Source organism: Ictidomys tridecemlineatus, chromosome 1, assembly GCF_052094955.1.
Source record: "Ictidomys tridecemlineatus isolate mIctTri1 chromosome 1, mIctTri1.hap1, whole genome shotgun sequence".
Taxonomy (NCBI): Eukaryota; Metazoa; Chordata; class Mammalia; order Rodentia; family Sciuridae; genus Ictidomys; species Ictidomys tridecemlineatus.
Window position 1 is genome coordinate 178,589,903 of NC_135477.1, and position 18,706 is coordinate 178,608,608.

An 18,706-nucleotide genomic window follows, 5' to 3' on the forward strand; every position below is an offset into this window, starting at 1 on the left:
AGCTGCTCAGGGTGAACCACCCAGGTGCTTCCTGGGGCTGTGCACATGTGAGTGGTACCTTCTTGCTGGTTCACAGGTCTGGGCTGGTGGAGCTGCTGAGAAAGCTTCCCAGGAGGCCATATGGGCCTGGTCTTAAGAGACCTGTATAGTTAAAGCCCCGTGTGGAGGAGGACACCATGTGGGATGGGCTCTTTGTCCAGGGCAATGCAGTGGCTAGGCAGGTTGATGGTTCCATTAACTGGTCTAAGGGCCTTTAAGGACCACAGGGTTCCTCATCAATAAGTGCCTCAGGGGTCTGTGGTGTAAGCAGCAGGGTCTCCTGTTTTCTTTCCCCCTTTGGTGGAAGTCCTCCTTGGTCCAGGATTGATCTTGAGGGATGGCATGGCAGACACTGTGTGCTTAGTTCCCTTTATCAGGCTATGGTGCATCTCAGCACTCTCCATGTTTCTGCCTCCTCCCCAGCACCCTGCTGCTCAGCCTCAGCACTCCAGTAGGATAGCCGCGGTTTTGAACTTGCTCTGGTCCTTTGTGGTGGAGGGAAGCATGGCAGGCTGTCCAGGAGATGTTATTGGTTCTTTCATTTGTAACTTCTTGAGGATCCTCCATAGCCTTTTCCACGATGGCTGTGCTACTCTACATTCCCACCATGGGGTGTAAAGGTTCTCTTTGCTCCACATCCTGCCCACATTTATCACCTTTTGTCTTTTTGGTTATAGCCATTCTTTCTGGAGCAGTTTGGTCTTGGTTTGCATTGCCCTGATGACCAGTGAAGTTGAATGGTTTTTCACCTCCTTTTGAGGAAGGTCTAATCAGTTCTTCTGCCCGTCTTTAAGTTGTACTGTTGGGGTTTTCGTTGGTTTTGCTGTTGAGCTCCTTCCATGTTCTGAATGCCCCTTATCTCCTACATGGTTTCCAAGTCCTTTTCCCATTCTCTCGCTGTCCGTTCAGTCTGTTGATCGTTTCCTCGGTGGTGTGGAAACTTTCCACTCTGGTGCAACCCTGCTTTTCTGTGCTTGCTTTTGCTGCCTGTGCTTTTGAGATCTTACTCAAAAAAGTCCTCGCCCAGACCAAAGCCATGTAGCTTTACCCGTGTTTTGTTTTAATAGCCTCAGGTCTTACATTAAGTCTTTAATCCATTTGAGTTGATTTTTGTATATGGTGTGAATAAGTGTCAGCTTCATTTTTCTACCTGTGTATCTCCAATTCTCCCAACTCTATCTTGGAGAGACTGCCCTTTCCTCAAGGCGTGTTCTCAGAACCTTTGTTGAAAATCAGTTGGCTGTGGATGTGTGGATTTAGTCCTGGACACTCTCTTCTGCTCCATTGGTCTCTGTCTGCTTTAATACCAGCGCTGTGCTGTTACTATTTTATTACTGTGACTGTAGTGTTTTTGGTGTGCTCAATTGGATGCCTTCAGCTTTGCTCAACATGGTGTTGGATAGTCTTTTGTGGACCCACACAATTTTAGAATGTTTTTTTCTTATTTCTATGAAGAATGTCCTTGGTATTTCAATGCATTGAAATGATAGTATTGACTAGAAGAAATTTTGACTATTGATCTTTCCAGTTCATGAACATGGGATACTTTCCATCTATTGTGTCATCTTCGATTCCTTCCTTCCTTCCTTCCTTCCTTCCTTCCTTCCTTCCTTCCTTCCTTCCTTCCTTCCTTCCTTCCTTCTTTCTTTCTTTCCTCCTGGGGATGGAACCCAGGCTTCACGAATGCTAGGCAAGTCCTCTACACTGAGCTACTCACCTAGCCACCCTGCCTTAAAATTAAAAAAAAAATTGAGAGAGGGTCTCACTAGTTTGCAGAGGCTGACCTTGAGTTTGTGGTCCTCCTTCTTGAGCCTCCTGGGTCATTGGGATTACAGGCATGCACCACCATGCCCAGCTTTTCTTTCTTTCATTGGTATTTTCTAGTTTTCAGCATAGAGATCTTTCACCTTCTTGGTTAAATTTATTCCCAAGTTTTTCTCTCTTTTTTTTTCTTGTAGCAATTTTAATGGCCTTGTTTTCTTGATTTTTATTTTAGTTCACTATTATTGTGTAGAAATGCTATCAATTTTTATATGTTCACTTTTCTATCCTCCACTATTACTGAATTTGTTTCTTGGTTGCAACAATGATTTTGGTGGAATCTTTGGGGTTTTCTATGTATAAGATTATGTCACCAGCAGATAGGGGCTCTCTAACTTCTTTCTTTCCCATTTGGATGCCTTTCTTTCTTTTTCTTGCCTAATTGCTCTGGCTAGGATGTCCAGTTCCGTGTTGAATGGAAGTGGTGAAAGTTGGCATCTTTGTTTAGTCCTCAGCCTTAAGGACAAAGCTCTTGACTTGTCCCCATTCAGCATGATGTTGCTTTTATTCTGTCTATCTATAATTTGTTGGAAGTTTTTAAAATGAAGGGATGTTGGATCTTATAAAATGTTTTTTTTTCTTCAACTATTCATATATATGTCTTTTTTTTTTTTTTTTTTTTTTACCCTTCACTGTGTTCGTGTGAGGTCTCATGTTTACTGATTTCCATGTGTTGGACTATTTTTGCATCCCTGGGGTGAACTCCACCGGGTCCTGGTGGATGATCCCGTTCCCTCTCTCCCATTAGGCTTGACCTATCAATGCTCTTGTTGCTTTGAGCATAATGTTTGGTCTCATCATGGGCATTTGCTTCAAGCCAGGCCAATCAGCTAGTGACTCTCAGTTATGGGACATCTCATGGAAGGATCGGCAAGAGAAGTGTTCTTCACTTCTGGATTTGAAATTTGTAGTATGTCCAGCTTTAGATCTGCAGCTACTAGGAGTCACTTTGCCATCTGTGAGGAGATCCTTCCTGAGAAACCAAGGCAGGGGAAAGCTGAGCACGTGCCAGAGACCTGAGCCCTAGTGATGGAGTGTGAGCTCTCGGATTTAAACACTCATTTTTGCTGCAAAAAGTACTGGCCTAGATTTTCCAGCACGTGAGGCAGCACATTCCGTTTTTGCTTTACAGTGGTTCAAATTGATTTTTGTCACTTGTAGTCTACTGAGTCCTGATTATGCTAAGTCTTACCATCCTTCTTTTCTAAGATGGGGAGCTCAAGATCATGGTGCTGCCAAAGTCCAGCGACAGGGTCGGGGAGAGAATGTGGTCTGCAGGGCAGGTGGACTTGAAGGGGCGGCAGCCTGCTTACCTAGACTCTCCTGCGACTTAAGCCCCCAAGCTGGCTTATGTCCCGCCTGCTACAGTGACTGGAAAAAGAGGGACATTTACAAAGTCTATTTATAGAGCCTTGGTAGGGAGCTAAGAGCATCTGTCCCTGAAGTACTTTACAAGGTTACTCTGCATAGCAAGGTTAATCCTGCTGTCAATGACTGAGATTCAAGTCAATGTCCCTCACCGCATCTTGAGTTTGGATTGTTTGTGGCTTTGAACTGTATTCCTTTGCTTCCCTCTGCAGATAATTCCTGAGCCCTCCGGTCTTGATTTGATAACCTGGTGGACCTTTCCTCCTTCTTCAGCCAGGGCCAAGAGTAAAGTTTCAGAATGTAGAGACGACATTTTTATTAATCTTCTGCATTAGTCAGCTTTCTATCACTGTAACAAAATACCTGGAATAATTAACTTATTAAGAAAAAACGGTTATTTTGGCTCAGTTTTAGAGATTCTAGTTCATGATCTCACGGAGTCATTGCTTTTAGGCCTCTGGTGGGGATGCTGGATGGCAATGGTGGGGAGTGAGTATTGGACAAAATTGTTCACCATGAGGCCAGGAAGGTAAAGAGGAAGGGGAAGGGAAGGGCTGGAGTCTGACACTCCTTTCATAAGCACACCCTGAATGATGCAAGCACCTCCTACAAGACCCCCCACTCCTAAAGCTCTCACCAGCTCCCTGTAGTCCACCCTGGAAGCTGAGCTCTAACATGTGGGCCTTTGGGGGCATTCAACACCCAAACTCTCATGTCCTGTTCTGCATTTCTCTGCTGACTGCAGGTGCAAAGGCAACCGTCACCTGCTCCACCATACTATTTAAGTGCCATGTAAGCACAAACAGAGTAAATCCAGAACCTACTTATCTGCACCTATCTTCCCTGACTTTTAAGGGTAAAGAATGGCAGAAAGGATGATGATGGTCCCCACTGCCAGAAATGGCCTCTCCCCAGCTTCACACCCATAACGGTGCTCAAGCACAAGCACCTGCCATGGCTTCCAACCAAGACATCCTGTGGAGGTCGCTGTCTGCTGCCTGTTTAGTACTCCTCCCCACTTCTTTGGTAAGTGGTTCCATCCAGATATTCAGGGAAGGCTCTGACTAGATTAAGCCAGAGACACTCAATCTTAGCAACATGGACATCTTGGGCAGGAAAATTCTCTGTTGAGGAGGCTGTGCTGTGCATTTTAGGATGTTTATCAGCCTCCCTGGTCTCTATATACTAGATGTCCCTAGTGCCCTTTGTCTGGTTATATAATAAGCAATGTCTCCAGATACTGCCAGAATGTCCAAAAATCTCTGCTGAAAATCTCCGCAACAGACTGATAGGAAAGGAAACTGAGAGACAGCAATAGACATGCTGAGAATTCCTGGGAATTCCTGGGACCAGAAGTGTTTTGAATTTTTTCATATTTTGGAATATTTTCACATACATAATGAGATATCTTGAGGCTGTGACCCAAGTCTAAAAACAAAGTATGTTTTTGTTTCCAAGGTACCTTATACACATAGCGTGAAGGTGATTTTTTTTTCTTTTGGTTTCTGGGGATGGATCCCAGGACCTCACACATGCTAGGCAGGTGCTCCCCAGCCCTGAAGGTAATATTATACACTATTTTTAACAATTGGGGGATTTCCACTCAGGGCACCAGGTCATGCTCCTAATGTTTCAGATTTTGGATTTTCAGATTAGGGAATCTCAACCTGTACCTTTAGGTCCAGGTCTGGAGGAGGGGCTCCCGGTCTGAACATGGGAAATGGAGGTTGTGGGTTCCTGGGCCACAGTGTCCCTGCAAGGACACTGTGTTCAATGTCCACCCACCCCATGGGATGTCCTCACATTGGAAGATGTGAAACTAATGTCAAGTGGGTCTTTGATCGCTGCTGAGGTCACCTGGGTGGTGTGGCCCTGTCCAAGTCAGGGAGCACGAAGAACAGGGAGAGCCATAGGCTTGGAGCCACTGTACCACTGTACCTTGGAGCCCTTGGCCCACACTTGGTGCACCAGCTGCCTGCCAGTGTCGAGTTCTCCTTGGGGTCTCCACAGAGGGGGCGTGAGGCCTCCACACCCATGGCCACCCTCACCTCAGACGTCCACAGCCTTTCGAGGGTCCCCAGGGCTGAGGGGCTGAGAGCTTAGCTCCCTGGCCCAAGCTTGGGCACCATCTCCCTAGGAGCACCCCACAGGGAGCGTGGGCAAGCGCTGCGTGGCAGGTTGCCCTCTCTCACTCCTTGGTACTCTCCTCACCCCAGGTCCCAGCTCTTCAGAGGCCTGGACCTCAGTGGGTGAAGCAGCCACAGCCGTTCTGCCATCTCCTGTGCTCCAGTGTGCGCAGGGAACTGCTGCTGCTGTCATCATGTCTTTCCCTGTTTGTTGTTGACATGCTCCCTCAGGAGGACCAGGACTTGGTCTTGGTCACCCCCGGAGCCCTGACCTGCCGACCCCAAGCCATATGTTGGGTCTCTATTTCTCTGGGGGAACTCTGGATCCACTCTTCTCATGTTGTGGTCCACGAAATGGATTTTATCAACCAATTCCACCCCGGGCTTGCCCCAACTCCATGTGAGCAGTGATCTTGTACGGAAGGGGTAAAAAGAAAGCACACGTCGCACAGCAGGGCTGAGTATGGTTTCACGAGAGCCTCTGGTAGCTTCTCTGTGACTCATCCATTTATTTAAATGACATCAGAAAATGACAGTCTGTGGGGAAAGGAATGCACATTAGTTATTCCACATGGAGAAGCAACACTATAACATCATTTTTAAAAAGGGTTGAAACTTTTCCCATTAGAACCTATGCTGGGTTAGAAACCAGCTTTGCCGAGGCCCAGGTCTGCTTTTCCTGCTCCTGCTAGCTGGCACCTCTGACCAACTTCTCTGGGTGTCTCTGCTGGCATTGTTTAAGCCACACTAGAAGAGATGGGTGGTGCCACCAAGGCAAACCATGCCCAGCTTCCTGACCATCTGGGAGCACCCTGGGAGGTGGTCAGGGAAGGCGCAGGACACTTCTGTGCTGCAAGGCCCGTCCTGGGCTTCCTTCTGCCTGGACACCACTATGCGGTGACAGGAGGACCTGCGCCTGTGGACACCTGGCTCTCTCTCTGCCTCTGGTCTGTGGCACGGTCTCTCCACTCCTTTCTTTTCTCTGATCCTTAGTCTCCCCACCCCCAGCAACCCCAAGTTTCTAGCTCTGGTATCTGGGGTCCCGTGAGTCTTTGGGGATCAGGTCAGTTACTGCCATGGGCTTCTGCTTCCAACAGAGGCAGCGGCTGACTGCTTGGCCTTACGACAGTCTGGTGACAGCTTCATCTCTGGTGAAGGACAAGTTTGGCTCAAGCCCCATCCTGACCATTCCTGGGTTCCAAGAGTCACCTGAGGGCTTGTCTCCTTTCTTTCTCTGGCCCTGGGAGGATCCCTTTCTTTCTCTGCCCCCTGTCCTCCTCTCTTCCTCTTTGTGAAACACCATACTTCTTCCAGGGCTGAGCTTCGGAGCTACCACAGAGAATTCTGGGCTCCATCTTGAAGTTAGTGTTTTCTAGCCACAAAGTGAGTTTGAAAAGACAAATTTTTCTTCTACAAAGCACCTTTCAGTTTGTCAACAACAATGACAACAGTAATAACAGCATCTTACATTTAAGGTTTTAAGTTTATATTTTACAAAGCTTTTAAATACATCATTTTATCAGCTATTTTAGGGCCCCTGGATGAGTCTGGAAGGACTCTCTCCTCCCCTTTCCTGAGCTAAGTGGTCCCTTCTGCTCATGCGTGTCCCTCACAAATGTTAAAGAGTACGTTCAGGTGCAAACTGACTGAACTCTCCCTGTCTCATGGGGATTTCTGCTCCTAGAATTTGGCTGCTCAAGGGGAGAGTGAGTTTAAAACTTCATTTGTTAGAGAAATTTCATTTTAGGAAGGACTTTTCTTAATAGTCCTTGCATTTGGTATTTCTTAAAGTCAGGGCTTCCTAAATTAAGGAGAAGGCTCAAATTCCACCCCTCTCCACCAATACCATGCTGAGAGACAGATCTGGCTCACTGTTGAGCGAAGGGGCAGATTGGAAGAGGGAGGCCCGGGTCCTGGGGGGAAGCAGAGGAAAGCCAGTAGCCTGATGAGTCCTTCCAGAACATCAGCCACCCCTGGTGGGGCCTTGTGGGGCAGCTGAGTGGGCTTTGTGCCGGATGGGGAGAGGCTAGCTAGGGTAGTGAAGGGCAGGTCCACCTTCGGGGTGGGGGTGTCTGGAGGGGCATGGGGGGTAGGAGGAGTGTTGGATAAATCCCAGGATGCCCCTTCTGAGCTACCTAAAGACTTCTGGGCTCCTTCTTGAAATTAGTGTTTTCTAGCCTCAAAGTCAACAACCAGGTCCCCCGAGGTGACTCTGGTGAGAGTTGCTCATTTCCTTGTCCAAGCCTTTCTCTACTTTGCCACCAGTTCTGTCCCTTTTTCAGACCCTGTTTTGCTAGTCTCTTGCCCCCCAAAACCCTCTGGCTCTCTGTGGCTGAAATGTGTGGCTCTTTGTGGTTGAATCCCTGACTTTCCCTCCACCCCACATCTCTCTGCTCCCCAGTGTCTCTCACACTCCTGCACCAGGACTTTCCACATTCTACTGTTGTTTAAAAGCCATTCCCAGGAAAGTTCAGCTCCCTTTCCTGATCCTGGCCAATCGTTGTTCCTCCAAGACCCAGGACTGGAAATTCCCTGCTCTGGACAGCCCCCTCTTTTTACTGCCATTAGGGAACTATTACATACAATAAAGGAATTGCTTCTGACCCAGACCAGAGGCTCTTTAAGGGCAGAACACATTCTTTTTCATAAGAAGTGGCGTGGTTAGGTGAGCAAGTTCTGGAGTCTAACAACCTGGGTTCAAATCCTGGCTGTGCAATTCATTAACCATCTTCTCTTGGACAATTTTGTTAACTTTTCTATGTTTCAGTTTATTCAACTGGTAAATGGGTTAATAACATTTTTATTAAAGGGTTGTTTAGAGAATTAAATGAGTATATGTACTATATATATAATACATATACATATCTCAACTAGAATGATATCTGATGTCTAATACAGTGAGCACTAAATACATCTGTGAACACTGGAAGCAAGCCCATCGCGAGGTGCAGCACCTTGGATACAGTATACGTGCATATTTTGAGTAAATGCCTCCATCTGTCCCTACCTCGTCCTGTCTCCCACTTGCCTTGTGTCCCTCCATCTTTCTTTCCTCCCTCTCTTCTTTATTCCTTGAGTCTCTGGCCGACCTCTCATGCTCACAGAGCAGCGGGGCTCCTCTGGGGCCCTTGAGTTGGAAGGTCCCAAGTTCTTTTCCTGAAGCTTCAGCAGAGGAAGCTCCTGGCAGGAGGGGTGGAGCCAGGAGCCAGAGGTTGGTGCAAAGAGTGGGGACCCTGGAGACATGCACTGGGGGTGCCAGGGGGCAGGGGTGGGCAGGGGAGAGAAGTGGAAGAAGGGGTGGGAAGGCCCTTTAGGAACAGAGACCAAACAAGCTCCCTTTGCTCATGTTTCCTAGATACACAGTTCTCTAGAGTTCTTCTGTGTAAAGGAAGACAGAGTCAGGGATGAACAAGGCAGAGCAGGGGCTGGAAGGGAAGAGCAGGGAAGCATTCACTTTCCTTTCCTGGTGCCTGCCTGAACCTCCGGTTTACCTGCTCAGAGAAGAGTATGGAGCTTCAGGGCTGCTCTATGGCTCTGGCTCTCCACTTGCCAGATGGTTGACTTATGGCAACTTACAGAGCCTGGGCAGGACCCAGTGTCCTTGTCTGAAATGGGCTCACTGCTCTACCCTCCCTGGAGAGCAGGGTTGACAGATGAGGTGCTGTCCAGATAGGCACTGGCAAGTGCTGCAGGCAGACAATGGGTCTTTGTCCCCATGACAGGGCCGGAAGGACAGGTGGCAGAGGCCTGTTGGCTGGACATCTATGGGCTGAGGGCAGACTTGGCTGTGGCCTCCCTCTTGCGGAAGTCCTCACTGTCTCCTCTCTTGCTATTGCATTCCAGTGTGGAGTTGGCTGGGGGTGGAGGATGGGCTGGGACCCTCTGGGGAAGAGCCAGTGCCTGGGGCCTGGGGGACTGCCATGCCCTCTTCCCTCCACTCACCAGGAGGACCCAGAAGGGGCAGGGTAAGAGCAGCTGTTTCAAAACTCAGCAAAACAGGCCCAGATTAAGTGCTGGGCAAAGTTCAAATGGCCAGTCCTCTAATGGAAACCAGGGCCATCCAGGAAGGAGAAAAGGGGTCTCCGGTGGGCTCAGACCCCGCAGCCCCCAGGGCAGATGGGCAGTCAGCCAGACCTCCAGAAACTTTTCTGGGAAGAGATGGGCATCTTGGGCATAGACAACCTGGGCTGTTAAAAGCTGTGTGCATGTTTAGGAAGAGAAAAGAAAGAGTTAAGACCAAGAAACAAAGAACAGTCCTTCCTCTCTCTTCCCCTTGCTCGCTTCCTGAGCAGGTAAGCAGGTCCTGGTCCCTTCGGGCAGGGCAGAGAGTGCTGGGAAACAAAGGCTCCTCTTTCTTCCTCAGGCCGGCTCTCGTTTCATTATTCTTATCCTTTTGTTTAAAACATTTTTATTAGTCTTTTTTTTAATCTTAAAATTTTAAACAGCTGTTTATAAAAACACAACAAATACACAACACAAAACAAACCTCGGTAAAAATAACTCACGATATAGTACATATACTCAGACGGCGTGATAGATTTATATAATAAAAGATGAAAATAGTCACTTTCCATAATAAAAATAAGTTCTATTTTTTTGTTTATTTTACAATATACTTAATATTCTCTTCTTCTTTTGCTTCCTCTCCTTCATTCCGAAATCTACAGGGGCCCGTGGCTGTCCCTGACCCCATGAGCTGGAGTCTGAGAGGCAGCGGGCGGGGCTCAGGAACACGGGTGGCAGCCGCACTCCAAGTGTCTCTCCACCTCCTCCACGAACGAGGAGCCGTCCGTGCACTGGAAGACGTATTTCCGCCGCTTGCTGCGGATGGGCTGGCAGCACTGGGACCCGCAGCCCCCATGACATTCCATGATGGGCACCTTGGAGGCTGTGGCACAGGAAGCGTAGCCTTTCTGGCGGCGGATGGCCTCACGGACCACCTCCCCCTGGCATGGGTTCTCTGCAGAGGGCAGAAGAGGTGGGTCAGGACACTGCGGGCCCTGGCAGGACCAGAAGCGGTTCCCAGCTGGGCGGTTCTGGAACACTGTGGTCTGAAGACCCCGTGTACTTATTCTTTCACTTGTCCACCTGCTGATGCGGCCATCTGTCCATCCATCCACCTACCCACCCACCCAGCAGCCCTCCATATTAAATGCCTTTTCTGTGCCAGGCTCTGTAGGAGGTGCAACCAAGCCTCAAGCACACGAGGAAGCAGCTTGGTTCCTTCCTTCAAGGAACTTCAAGTCCAAACTAGATAAAGGCCAACTGGTGGACTGTGGCCTAAATCCTGTCCCCAGACACGTGCTTAAGAACTAAACCAATTACCAACATTCAACAAGCCAGATTTCTGGGCTGGAGTTGTGGCTCAGTGGTAGAGTGCTCACCTAGCACGTGTGAGGCCCTGGGCTCTATCCTCAGCACCACATAAAATATATAAATAAAATAAAGGTATTGTGTCCAACTACAACTAAAAAATATATATTTTTTTTTTTAAAAGCCAGATTTCACTTAAGACTTTGACTTTCTGGCTTCTTTGAAAACCAGAAAGTCTGGCGAGGCTGGGCCGGCCTCCCTGCTCTGTAGTGATGGGTGGGAGCTGAAGGTCTCTGGTGGGCCAGGAGATCTCCAGGCTGCCCTGGGTACCACGACCTCAGTGCCTGTCTCCCTCGTCCAGAGGGAAGAGATGAATTACAGGATCACTTAAGTGGATATAGCTGTAATGGGAAACCGAGGTGGGACGCGTTGATATAAGAGCATATGGCAAAGGAACCTGCCCTGGCCAGGGAGGCTTCTCTGGGAAATGACGAGGGAGTTCAGATCTGAACAGGAGTAACAGTTGATGAGGCAAAGGGCCTTTGGGGCGAGATTTCCCCAAAGGCCTAGAACTGATGGGAGGGCTGGGCAGGGGATCCCGGTCTGCTTGAATCTTCAACCCTGACCTGGTTCTTCTCCTTCAGCCCTGTCCCGTTCTCATGACACTGATCTATGTCTGGAGCAGGTGCTGAGGAAGGCAGTAATGACTCAGAATCAGGACCCTCCCCCTTACAGCCTGGGCAAGTCACTGATCATCCTGAGCCAGTTTCCTGGCCTGGAAGATGGTGACATGTTTGCCTGTTCTTCCTACTAATTCACAGCTCTTGTGAGCATCAGAGGAGACTGAAGGAGAAAGGGCCCTCTGCATTTTAAGGCTTCAGGTATTTTAAGGTGGTGAATGGATCTGTGTTAAGCTACATATAATTCTGTAAAATCATGAGGTGGTTTAAAGATTCAGAAAGAGTCTAGTGACAATGGGTGTGCATGTGTGTGCAAGTGTGAGCAACCTGGGATGGGGAGGGAGAGTACCGTGTGTCAACATGTGACAGCTGGGGCCAGGAACTATGGGAGCTGTTCACACTACCCTGAGGACTTTCCTGTGGTTATTTAAAAATAGTTAATAAAGTTGAAGAAATGGACATTTTTGCTGGAGAATAGTAGTTCCTCTGGATTTGACATGTGAGAGTTCTCTAGTGACGGGGGCCGGCTGCCTAGGATGCTGGTGGCAGGGAAGAGGACTTCTCAGGGTCCCTGTGGGAGAAAAACCTCCAATCACCGAAGCCAGGGGGCCACTCCCTCGAGTCACTAGCTGGGTGTTCATGAGAACGGGTCAGACCACCCACAGCAACAGGGGGACTGGACGGAGACTGCAGAGGAACTTGGCAGTGGCGAGGCGTCTCAAGGACCAACAGGTGGAAGAGAGAGAGGAAAGAGACGGAGAACAAGGGAAAGAGCTCCCTCCCCTGGGAGGGAGGTTGTTGTCATTGTGGTTTTTGTCCCTTGTCTGTATCTCAGGGAAGTGCTGGCCTGGTGAATGAGTTGGAAGTATTCTGACCTCTTCAATTTCCTAGAATAGTGTGAGAAAAAGTGTCATTAGTTCTTCTTTAGTGTTTGATCAAATCTAGCAGTGAAGTCATGAAGCCTCTTTGATGGGATAGCTTTTCATTACTGGCTCAGTTTCCTTACTGTTTTCGGTCTGTTTGGATGATCTGGTTTTTCATGATTCAATCTTGGCAGCTTGTATGTGTCCAGAAATTCATCCATGTCTTCTAGGTGGTCTATGTGTAGTCATGATAGTCTCTGATGACCCTTAGTGGTTCTGTAGTATAGTTGTAATGTCTCCTTTTTCATCTCTGATTTTGAGTTTTCTTTTCTTCTTTGTCTAGCTGAAGGCTTGTCAGTTTTTGTAGTGTTTTCATAGAACTAGCTCTTCATTTTGTTGGTCTCTACATTGCTTGTGTAGTCTCTATTTTTTATCCTACCAGCTTCAAGTTTAGTTTGTTCTTGTTTTTCTAATTGCTTGAAGCATGATTTTCATTTATTTGAGGTCTTATTTTGGGATGTAAGCACTTATTGCTATACACTTCCCTTTTCCTATGTCTCATAGGCTTGGGTATAACATGTTTCCATTTTCATTTGTCCCAAAGAAGTTTAAAAGTTTCCCTTTTAATTTCTTCATTGACCCATTGGTTGCTCAGGACCATGTTGTTTAATTTCCATGTATTTATAAAATTTCCAAAGTTGATCTGGTTATTTTAGTTTTGTATTATTATGGTGTAGAAAGATACTTGATATCATACCTGTCTTCTTGAACTTGTTAAGACTTGTTTTGTGACCTCACATGCTCTGCTGTGGATAATGTCCATGTACAGATGAGAAGACTGTGTATTCTACTGTTAGATTAAATGATTTGTGAATATCTGTTGGCTTCACTTGGTCTGTAGTATAATTTAATTCTAGTCTGCCTATGTTGATTTTCTGTCTGGATGATCTGTCTGCCAATGAGAGTGAGGTCTCCTACTACCCTGTATTGCAGTTTATTGCTCCATTTCTATCTATTAATATTTGCTTTATATATGCTCTGGTGCTGAGTGCATGTATATTTACAGTTGTTACAGTCTCTTGCTTAATTGACCCTTCATCATTATGTAATGGCATTGTCTCATTTAATAACTCTTGATTAAAGTCTGTTTCATCTGATAGAAATATAGCTACTCCTGCTTGCTTCTGGCTTCCTTTGCATGGTATGTCTTTCCCATCCCTTCACTCTCTGTCTTTACAGGGAAGTGAGCCTCTAGTAGGCAGCATATAGTGGGGTCTTATGTTTTAAATCCATTCAGTCACTCTGAATCTTTTTCTTTTATTTTTGCAATGCTTGGGATCAAACCCACAACCTCATGCATGCTAGGCAAGTGCTTTTCCACTGAGTTATGCCCCCAACCCATCTGTATACTCTAACTGGGAAATTTAATCCATTTATATTCAAGATTATTATTGTTAGGTACCTCTTGGTCGTTTGTAGATCTTTTCTTATTTTGTCTTTTCTTTTTAGTTCACCTTTGTGGTTTTCTGTATTTCTATAATTTGATCCTTTTTCTTGTTTGTGTATCAATTATAATTGTGTGTGTGTGTGTGTGTGTGTGTGTGTGTGTGTGGTTACCAAGAGGTAAACACAAAGACTTTTACAGTAAGAGTAGACTACATTGAACCCAACTCTGGTCACATATAAATACTCTTCTTTTTCCTTGATCCCTCAAAATTTACATCGCTGTTACTTTAATCTACATTTTTATATTTTGTATTCCATAACAACTCATTTTAGGCACATTATCCTTGACTATTTTGACTTTAAACCTTTATAATAGAAATTTGAAAGATTTGTATACCCCTATATTTTGAGTTTGATTATAGTTTATCTCTATCACTAAGTTTTATACTTTCATGTTTTCATTATAGTACTTACTGCCCTTCCACTTCCAGCATAAGCCCTCCCTTAAAGCATTTATTATGTGATGCGGTAAGGAATGACCTCAGTTTTTCCTTGTCTAGGAATGACCTTATTTCTTTACCATTTTAGAAGGATAGCGCTGCTGGGTATGGTATTCTTGGCTGGCAGTGTTTTTTCTTTCAGCACTTGAACAGGTCATCCATTTTTTTTCTCTAGATTCCAAAGTTTCTGCTGAGAAATCTGCTGATAGTCTCAGGGGAATCTCTCATGTGACTGGACACATTTCTCTTGCTGCTTCTAGAATTCACTCTTTGACCTGTAACCACATGGTTACAATGTGCCTGGAGAGGAAATTTTGGGGTTGAATCTGTTTGTGGATCTTTGAGCTTCCTGAATCAGGACGTCCATATCTCTTCTAAGACTTGGGAAATTTTCAGCTATTATTTCATCAAATAAGTGTTTTGTGCCTTTCTCTGTCTTTCCTCCCTCTTTTACTACCCTAATGTGGTAATTTGTTACTTAATGGTGTCCCATAAGTTGAGTATGCTGTCTTCTTCTCCTTCTCCTCCTCCTCCTCCTTCTTCTTCTCTTTCTCCTCGTCTTCTTCCTTCCCTCTGATTTGATTGTTTCAAAGTACCCATTTTTAAATTTAGAATTTTTCTTCTACTTGAGATACTCTATTGTTGAAACTATACAATGTATTTTTAATCTCATTCACTTAATTATTCAATTTCAAGATTTCTGTTTTATTTTTTATTTCCAAATCTTTTAATATCTATTTTTATATCAGATCATGAACTGTTTTTCTGACTACACTGAGTTATCTTCCTGTATTACCTTATAGCTCACTGAGTCTCCTTAGGCTCATTATTTCGAATTCTTTTTCATACATCCATCTTTTCTTTGTGGTCAGTTATGGAAGAATTATTCTGCTCCTTTTGAGGTGTCATGTTTCCTTGCTTTTTCATATTTCTTTTGTCCCTATATTGATTTCTGTGATCAGGTAGAACAGTCACCTCTTTCAATTTTCAACAGTCACCTCTTCCTCTACTCTTTCAAGTAGAGGAAGACTTTCTCCTGTAGATGAGCCCTTGGGTGTCAATTAGGCAGGTGTCTTGGTTTGATCCTAGACTGGTGCCACAGTGTGGTCTCCCTGCAGTTTCTTCTTCTATAACCAGTGTTGTGATGCCTGAGTGCTTCTGGTCTCAGTGCAGGAGTTGTGATGGCACAAGTGTGGTGTCACTGAGTGAACAATGCTGGCTCTCCGGCTGAGGAGCCAAGTGTGGCAACTCGTCCAGACCAGGCTCAGCCTCCCTGTCATGAGGAATGCATTGTGGGCCCAAGTGCCAAGGTCACAGCTGCCACACTGCCCCTGGACTTGAGCAGCTGCTGTCCTAGTGCTGCCATCATTTATGTGAGTGTGAGAAATGATGAGGGATGGAGGGATGTGGTGCCTCCTGGCTCCTGGGCCAGGACACACTGTGGTAGGAGCTCAGGCCGTAGGTGTTAATGGGGGCCCCTTGGTTCTTGGCTGATAGAATTCTTGGCTCTTAGCCCACCTGGGAAGTGGGGTGGCTGAGGCAGGTGCTCCACTCCACTCTGTATGCTGCTGGCGTTTCTCTGGTCACCAGCTCCTCCCCAACTCCCTCACCATGCTCCACAACGCTCCCTTAGACATTCTAGTCAAAGTGTAGCTATTTATTCATTCATTATTTGAGTCCTTTTATGTGTTGGAAGAGGCATCTGTTAGGTAGCTCTAAGCAGTCAACTTGCTGATGTCACCCAAATGTCTGAACTTTTAATCCTGTCTTCACTATGTTCTCACTTCATCCTCCTAATAAACCTATGCAGGGGCACTGAGTCGTCTGTACTTCTAAATGAGGAATTGTGACCCAGAGAGGTAACGTGTACGGCTCAAAGCACAAAAGTTCCAAGTGGCAGAGCTTGGCCTTCCTCCTCATGGCCACTATGGTGCCTCCAACTGTTCAGACTCTTAGCCTAGACTTTCATGAGACTAGTTTATGTAGTTCAGCTTCTGAATTCTTAGTAGTGTTCCAGGCACCACATACTTTACAGCTCATGTAGTCCAACAACTGGACAAGGCAGTATGGTGACCAACACCTAAAATAGCTCCCACTGACCACCACATCCTGGTATCCACATTCTCTATGTAGTTACCTTCCTCAGTGGATGCCCTTGATCCATGAACCAAAATGATACAGAAATGGTGGTGCAAGTTCTTCTCAAGGTGAGTTGGGGACACTGAGGCTTTGTGGCTTCCTCTTTGCTCTCTTGATTTATTTCCCCTGTGCAGGAAGCCAGCCTCCCTGTTGTGAGAGCCCTCAAGTATCCCAGGTAGAGATGTCACATAGGGAGAAACTGAGGGCCCCTGACAACAACCAGCACAATGGAAATGCACCAAAGTAGAGGCAGATCTTGCTTCTTGGATCAGCTTCTGGAAACCCACGGCCCTTGTTGTGCTAAATCCAACCTTGGCCGATTCCAGCTAAACCGTTTTTGAGTTTCTGATCCACCCAAACCATATGAGATAGAAACAAATACTATGGTTGGAGCTGCTATGTTTTGGGGTCAATCTGTTATATAGCAGTAGGAATCTGATACAGGAAGCTATAGAATTGGCCCCATTTTCAAGTTGAGGGACTTGAGGCTTCGAGTGTGACTGAACCAAGGGCACATGTCACCTGAATGGCACAGCCAGACTGAGATGTTCTGGGCATGGAGTCGAGCTCGGACTCCTGCATCCCGCCCGGGGCTCTTCCCATGAGCACAGTAGACTCACCTCGCTCACAGTGCTCCCCACTAAAGCCTGGCTGGCACAGGCAGTGGGGCTCCCCTTGGTCTGAGATGTGGCACTGCCCGTGGTGGCACTTGAAGGCTGAGCAGGCATTGGCAGAGTCGTTCTTGTGGTCACACAAAGCCCCTCCATAGCCCTCGGCACACTTGCACACATATGAGCTTCCGGAGGCCACACATTTTCCATGATTGCAGCTGGGGGCAGAGAGGAGGAGGAGGTGGGAACCAGAGCAGGTAACTGCCAGAAGCTTCCCTGTCAACCCAGCCAGGGACCAGGGATCCGGCACTGTGGAATCTCGAGCTGAGTGCAGCCTGGGAGCCGTGGCCCTGTGGTCTGCCTCTGCCAGCCCAGTGGCCGAGCATCTGTCTTTTTGCAAACTCCCTGTCCCAGTGGCTAGCTGCAACCTCCTCCAATGTCCTTTACCAGCTGTGACAACAGGCTCAGTTGCCAATAGTCTCTCTTTCTCTCTCTCACATACACACACACACACACACACACACACACACACACACACACACACACAGTGCTTGGAGGAAAGTAAGATTTCTGTAAACATTTCCATGGCTCTATCATCTTAAAGGATAACATTATTACTACTACCACTACAGGTTGAGCATACTTAATCCAAAAAATCTGAAATCCCACGTGCTTCAAAGCCTACAACTTTTGAGCACCAACATGATAGCACAAGTGGAAAACTTCACACTTGACTCCATGGGATGGGTCACAGTTAAAATGCAGGTGCTCTAAAAATATTGCCTGAAACTACCTTAGGGCTATGTGTACACACTATATAGGAAGCAAATGAATTTCTTATTTAGATTCAGGTCCCACTCCCAACATGTCTGCCAGCCCTTGTATACATGCATAAATATTCAAAAGTCTGAGAATACCCCAAATCCAAAACACCTCTGGGCCCAGGCTTTTCAACCAAGAGCTATATTAACCTGTACCCTGAGCAGGTGCCACTTGCTGTGTGGCAGGCTTGGTGGTAAGCTCTTTTGCCCAAACCACCACACCTCTGCAGCTGCCAGGAGATAGCCTCATCCATGTCTCCTAGGTGGGAAGACTGGTGGTGAGGACTCCATTTTTAACCACAATGCATCATTTTCCCTAATGGGATGACATTCAGAGCCAGGATTCCTTCTGATTTAAGATTCAAATGTACACACTCAAGAGTAACACAGGAAGTTCAAACCCTTTACAGCCGTCCCTATTCCTAATCCAAAACGTTCTTTCCCAGCTTGTTTAGGAAAACAAATGACCACTCCTGGCTCTGGAGGCATTTTTGGTTGTATCAGATTTCATAACACAGGGAAACCAGGTCTCTTATATTAAGCATAGGCCTGGCACATAGTAGGCCTTCCATAAACGTTTGTTGAATGAGTAATAAATGAGAACCCATCAGGCTTGTGCTGTGTGTGGTCATGCAGACCTGGCACCTTATCCAGGGCACTGGCTGAGGGGCAGCCACCTGGGGCTGAATTCACCCTTGTTCTACTCGCCCTTCAATGGCTCAAGGGCTGTATGCACCCAAAGGGGTGCCTTTTTCTAATCACAAGAGGCAAAACAGGAGCTGGTGGCAGCTCCAGACAGAGTCACAGGTGGCATGGCGGAGGCAGACTATTTTGAGCGAGGCTCTGTGCTGATGTCTCTGAGTGAGGCCTGCAGCTTGGATGCGCAAGCTCAGCCTCTTGACTGAGCAGTCATAGTGCTATCCACCATGTGACCACATTCCTCCATCAGTGCCCCCTCCTCAGGTGGGGACAGGGCCAG

At 46.8% G+C, this 18,706-nt stretch overlaps 1 protein-coding gene across 4 annotated transcripts in view; it reads right to left on the reverse strand.

Annotated features, from left to right (window-relative positions):
* Window positions 1-18,706, reverse strand: part of Slit3 (slit guidance ligand 3) — a 583,956-nt gene that overhangs the window by 16,052 nt on the left and 549,198 nt on the right. The window contains exons 35-36 of one of the 4 annotated variants that reach the window (XM_078052277.1): window positions 16,916-17,124; window positions 5,813-9,744 (exon numbers count right to left, since the gene is read on the reverse strand). In XM_078052277.1, the coding sequence (XP_077908403.1) occupies window positions 9,740-9,744; window positions 16,916-17,124 (214 nt within the window). In that variant the 3' untranslated portion in view covers window positions 5,813-9,739. Of the gene's footprint in view, window positions 1-5,812; window positions 9,745-9,921; window positions 10,315-16,915; window positions 17,125-18,706 lie in introns of those variants that run through there. The other 3 variants (XM_078052275.1, XM_078052276.1, XM_078052278.1) reach the window with 3 other exon arrangements.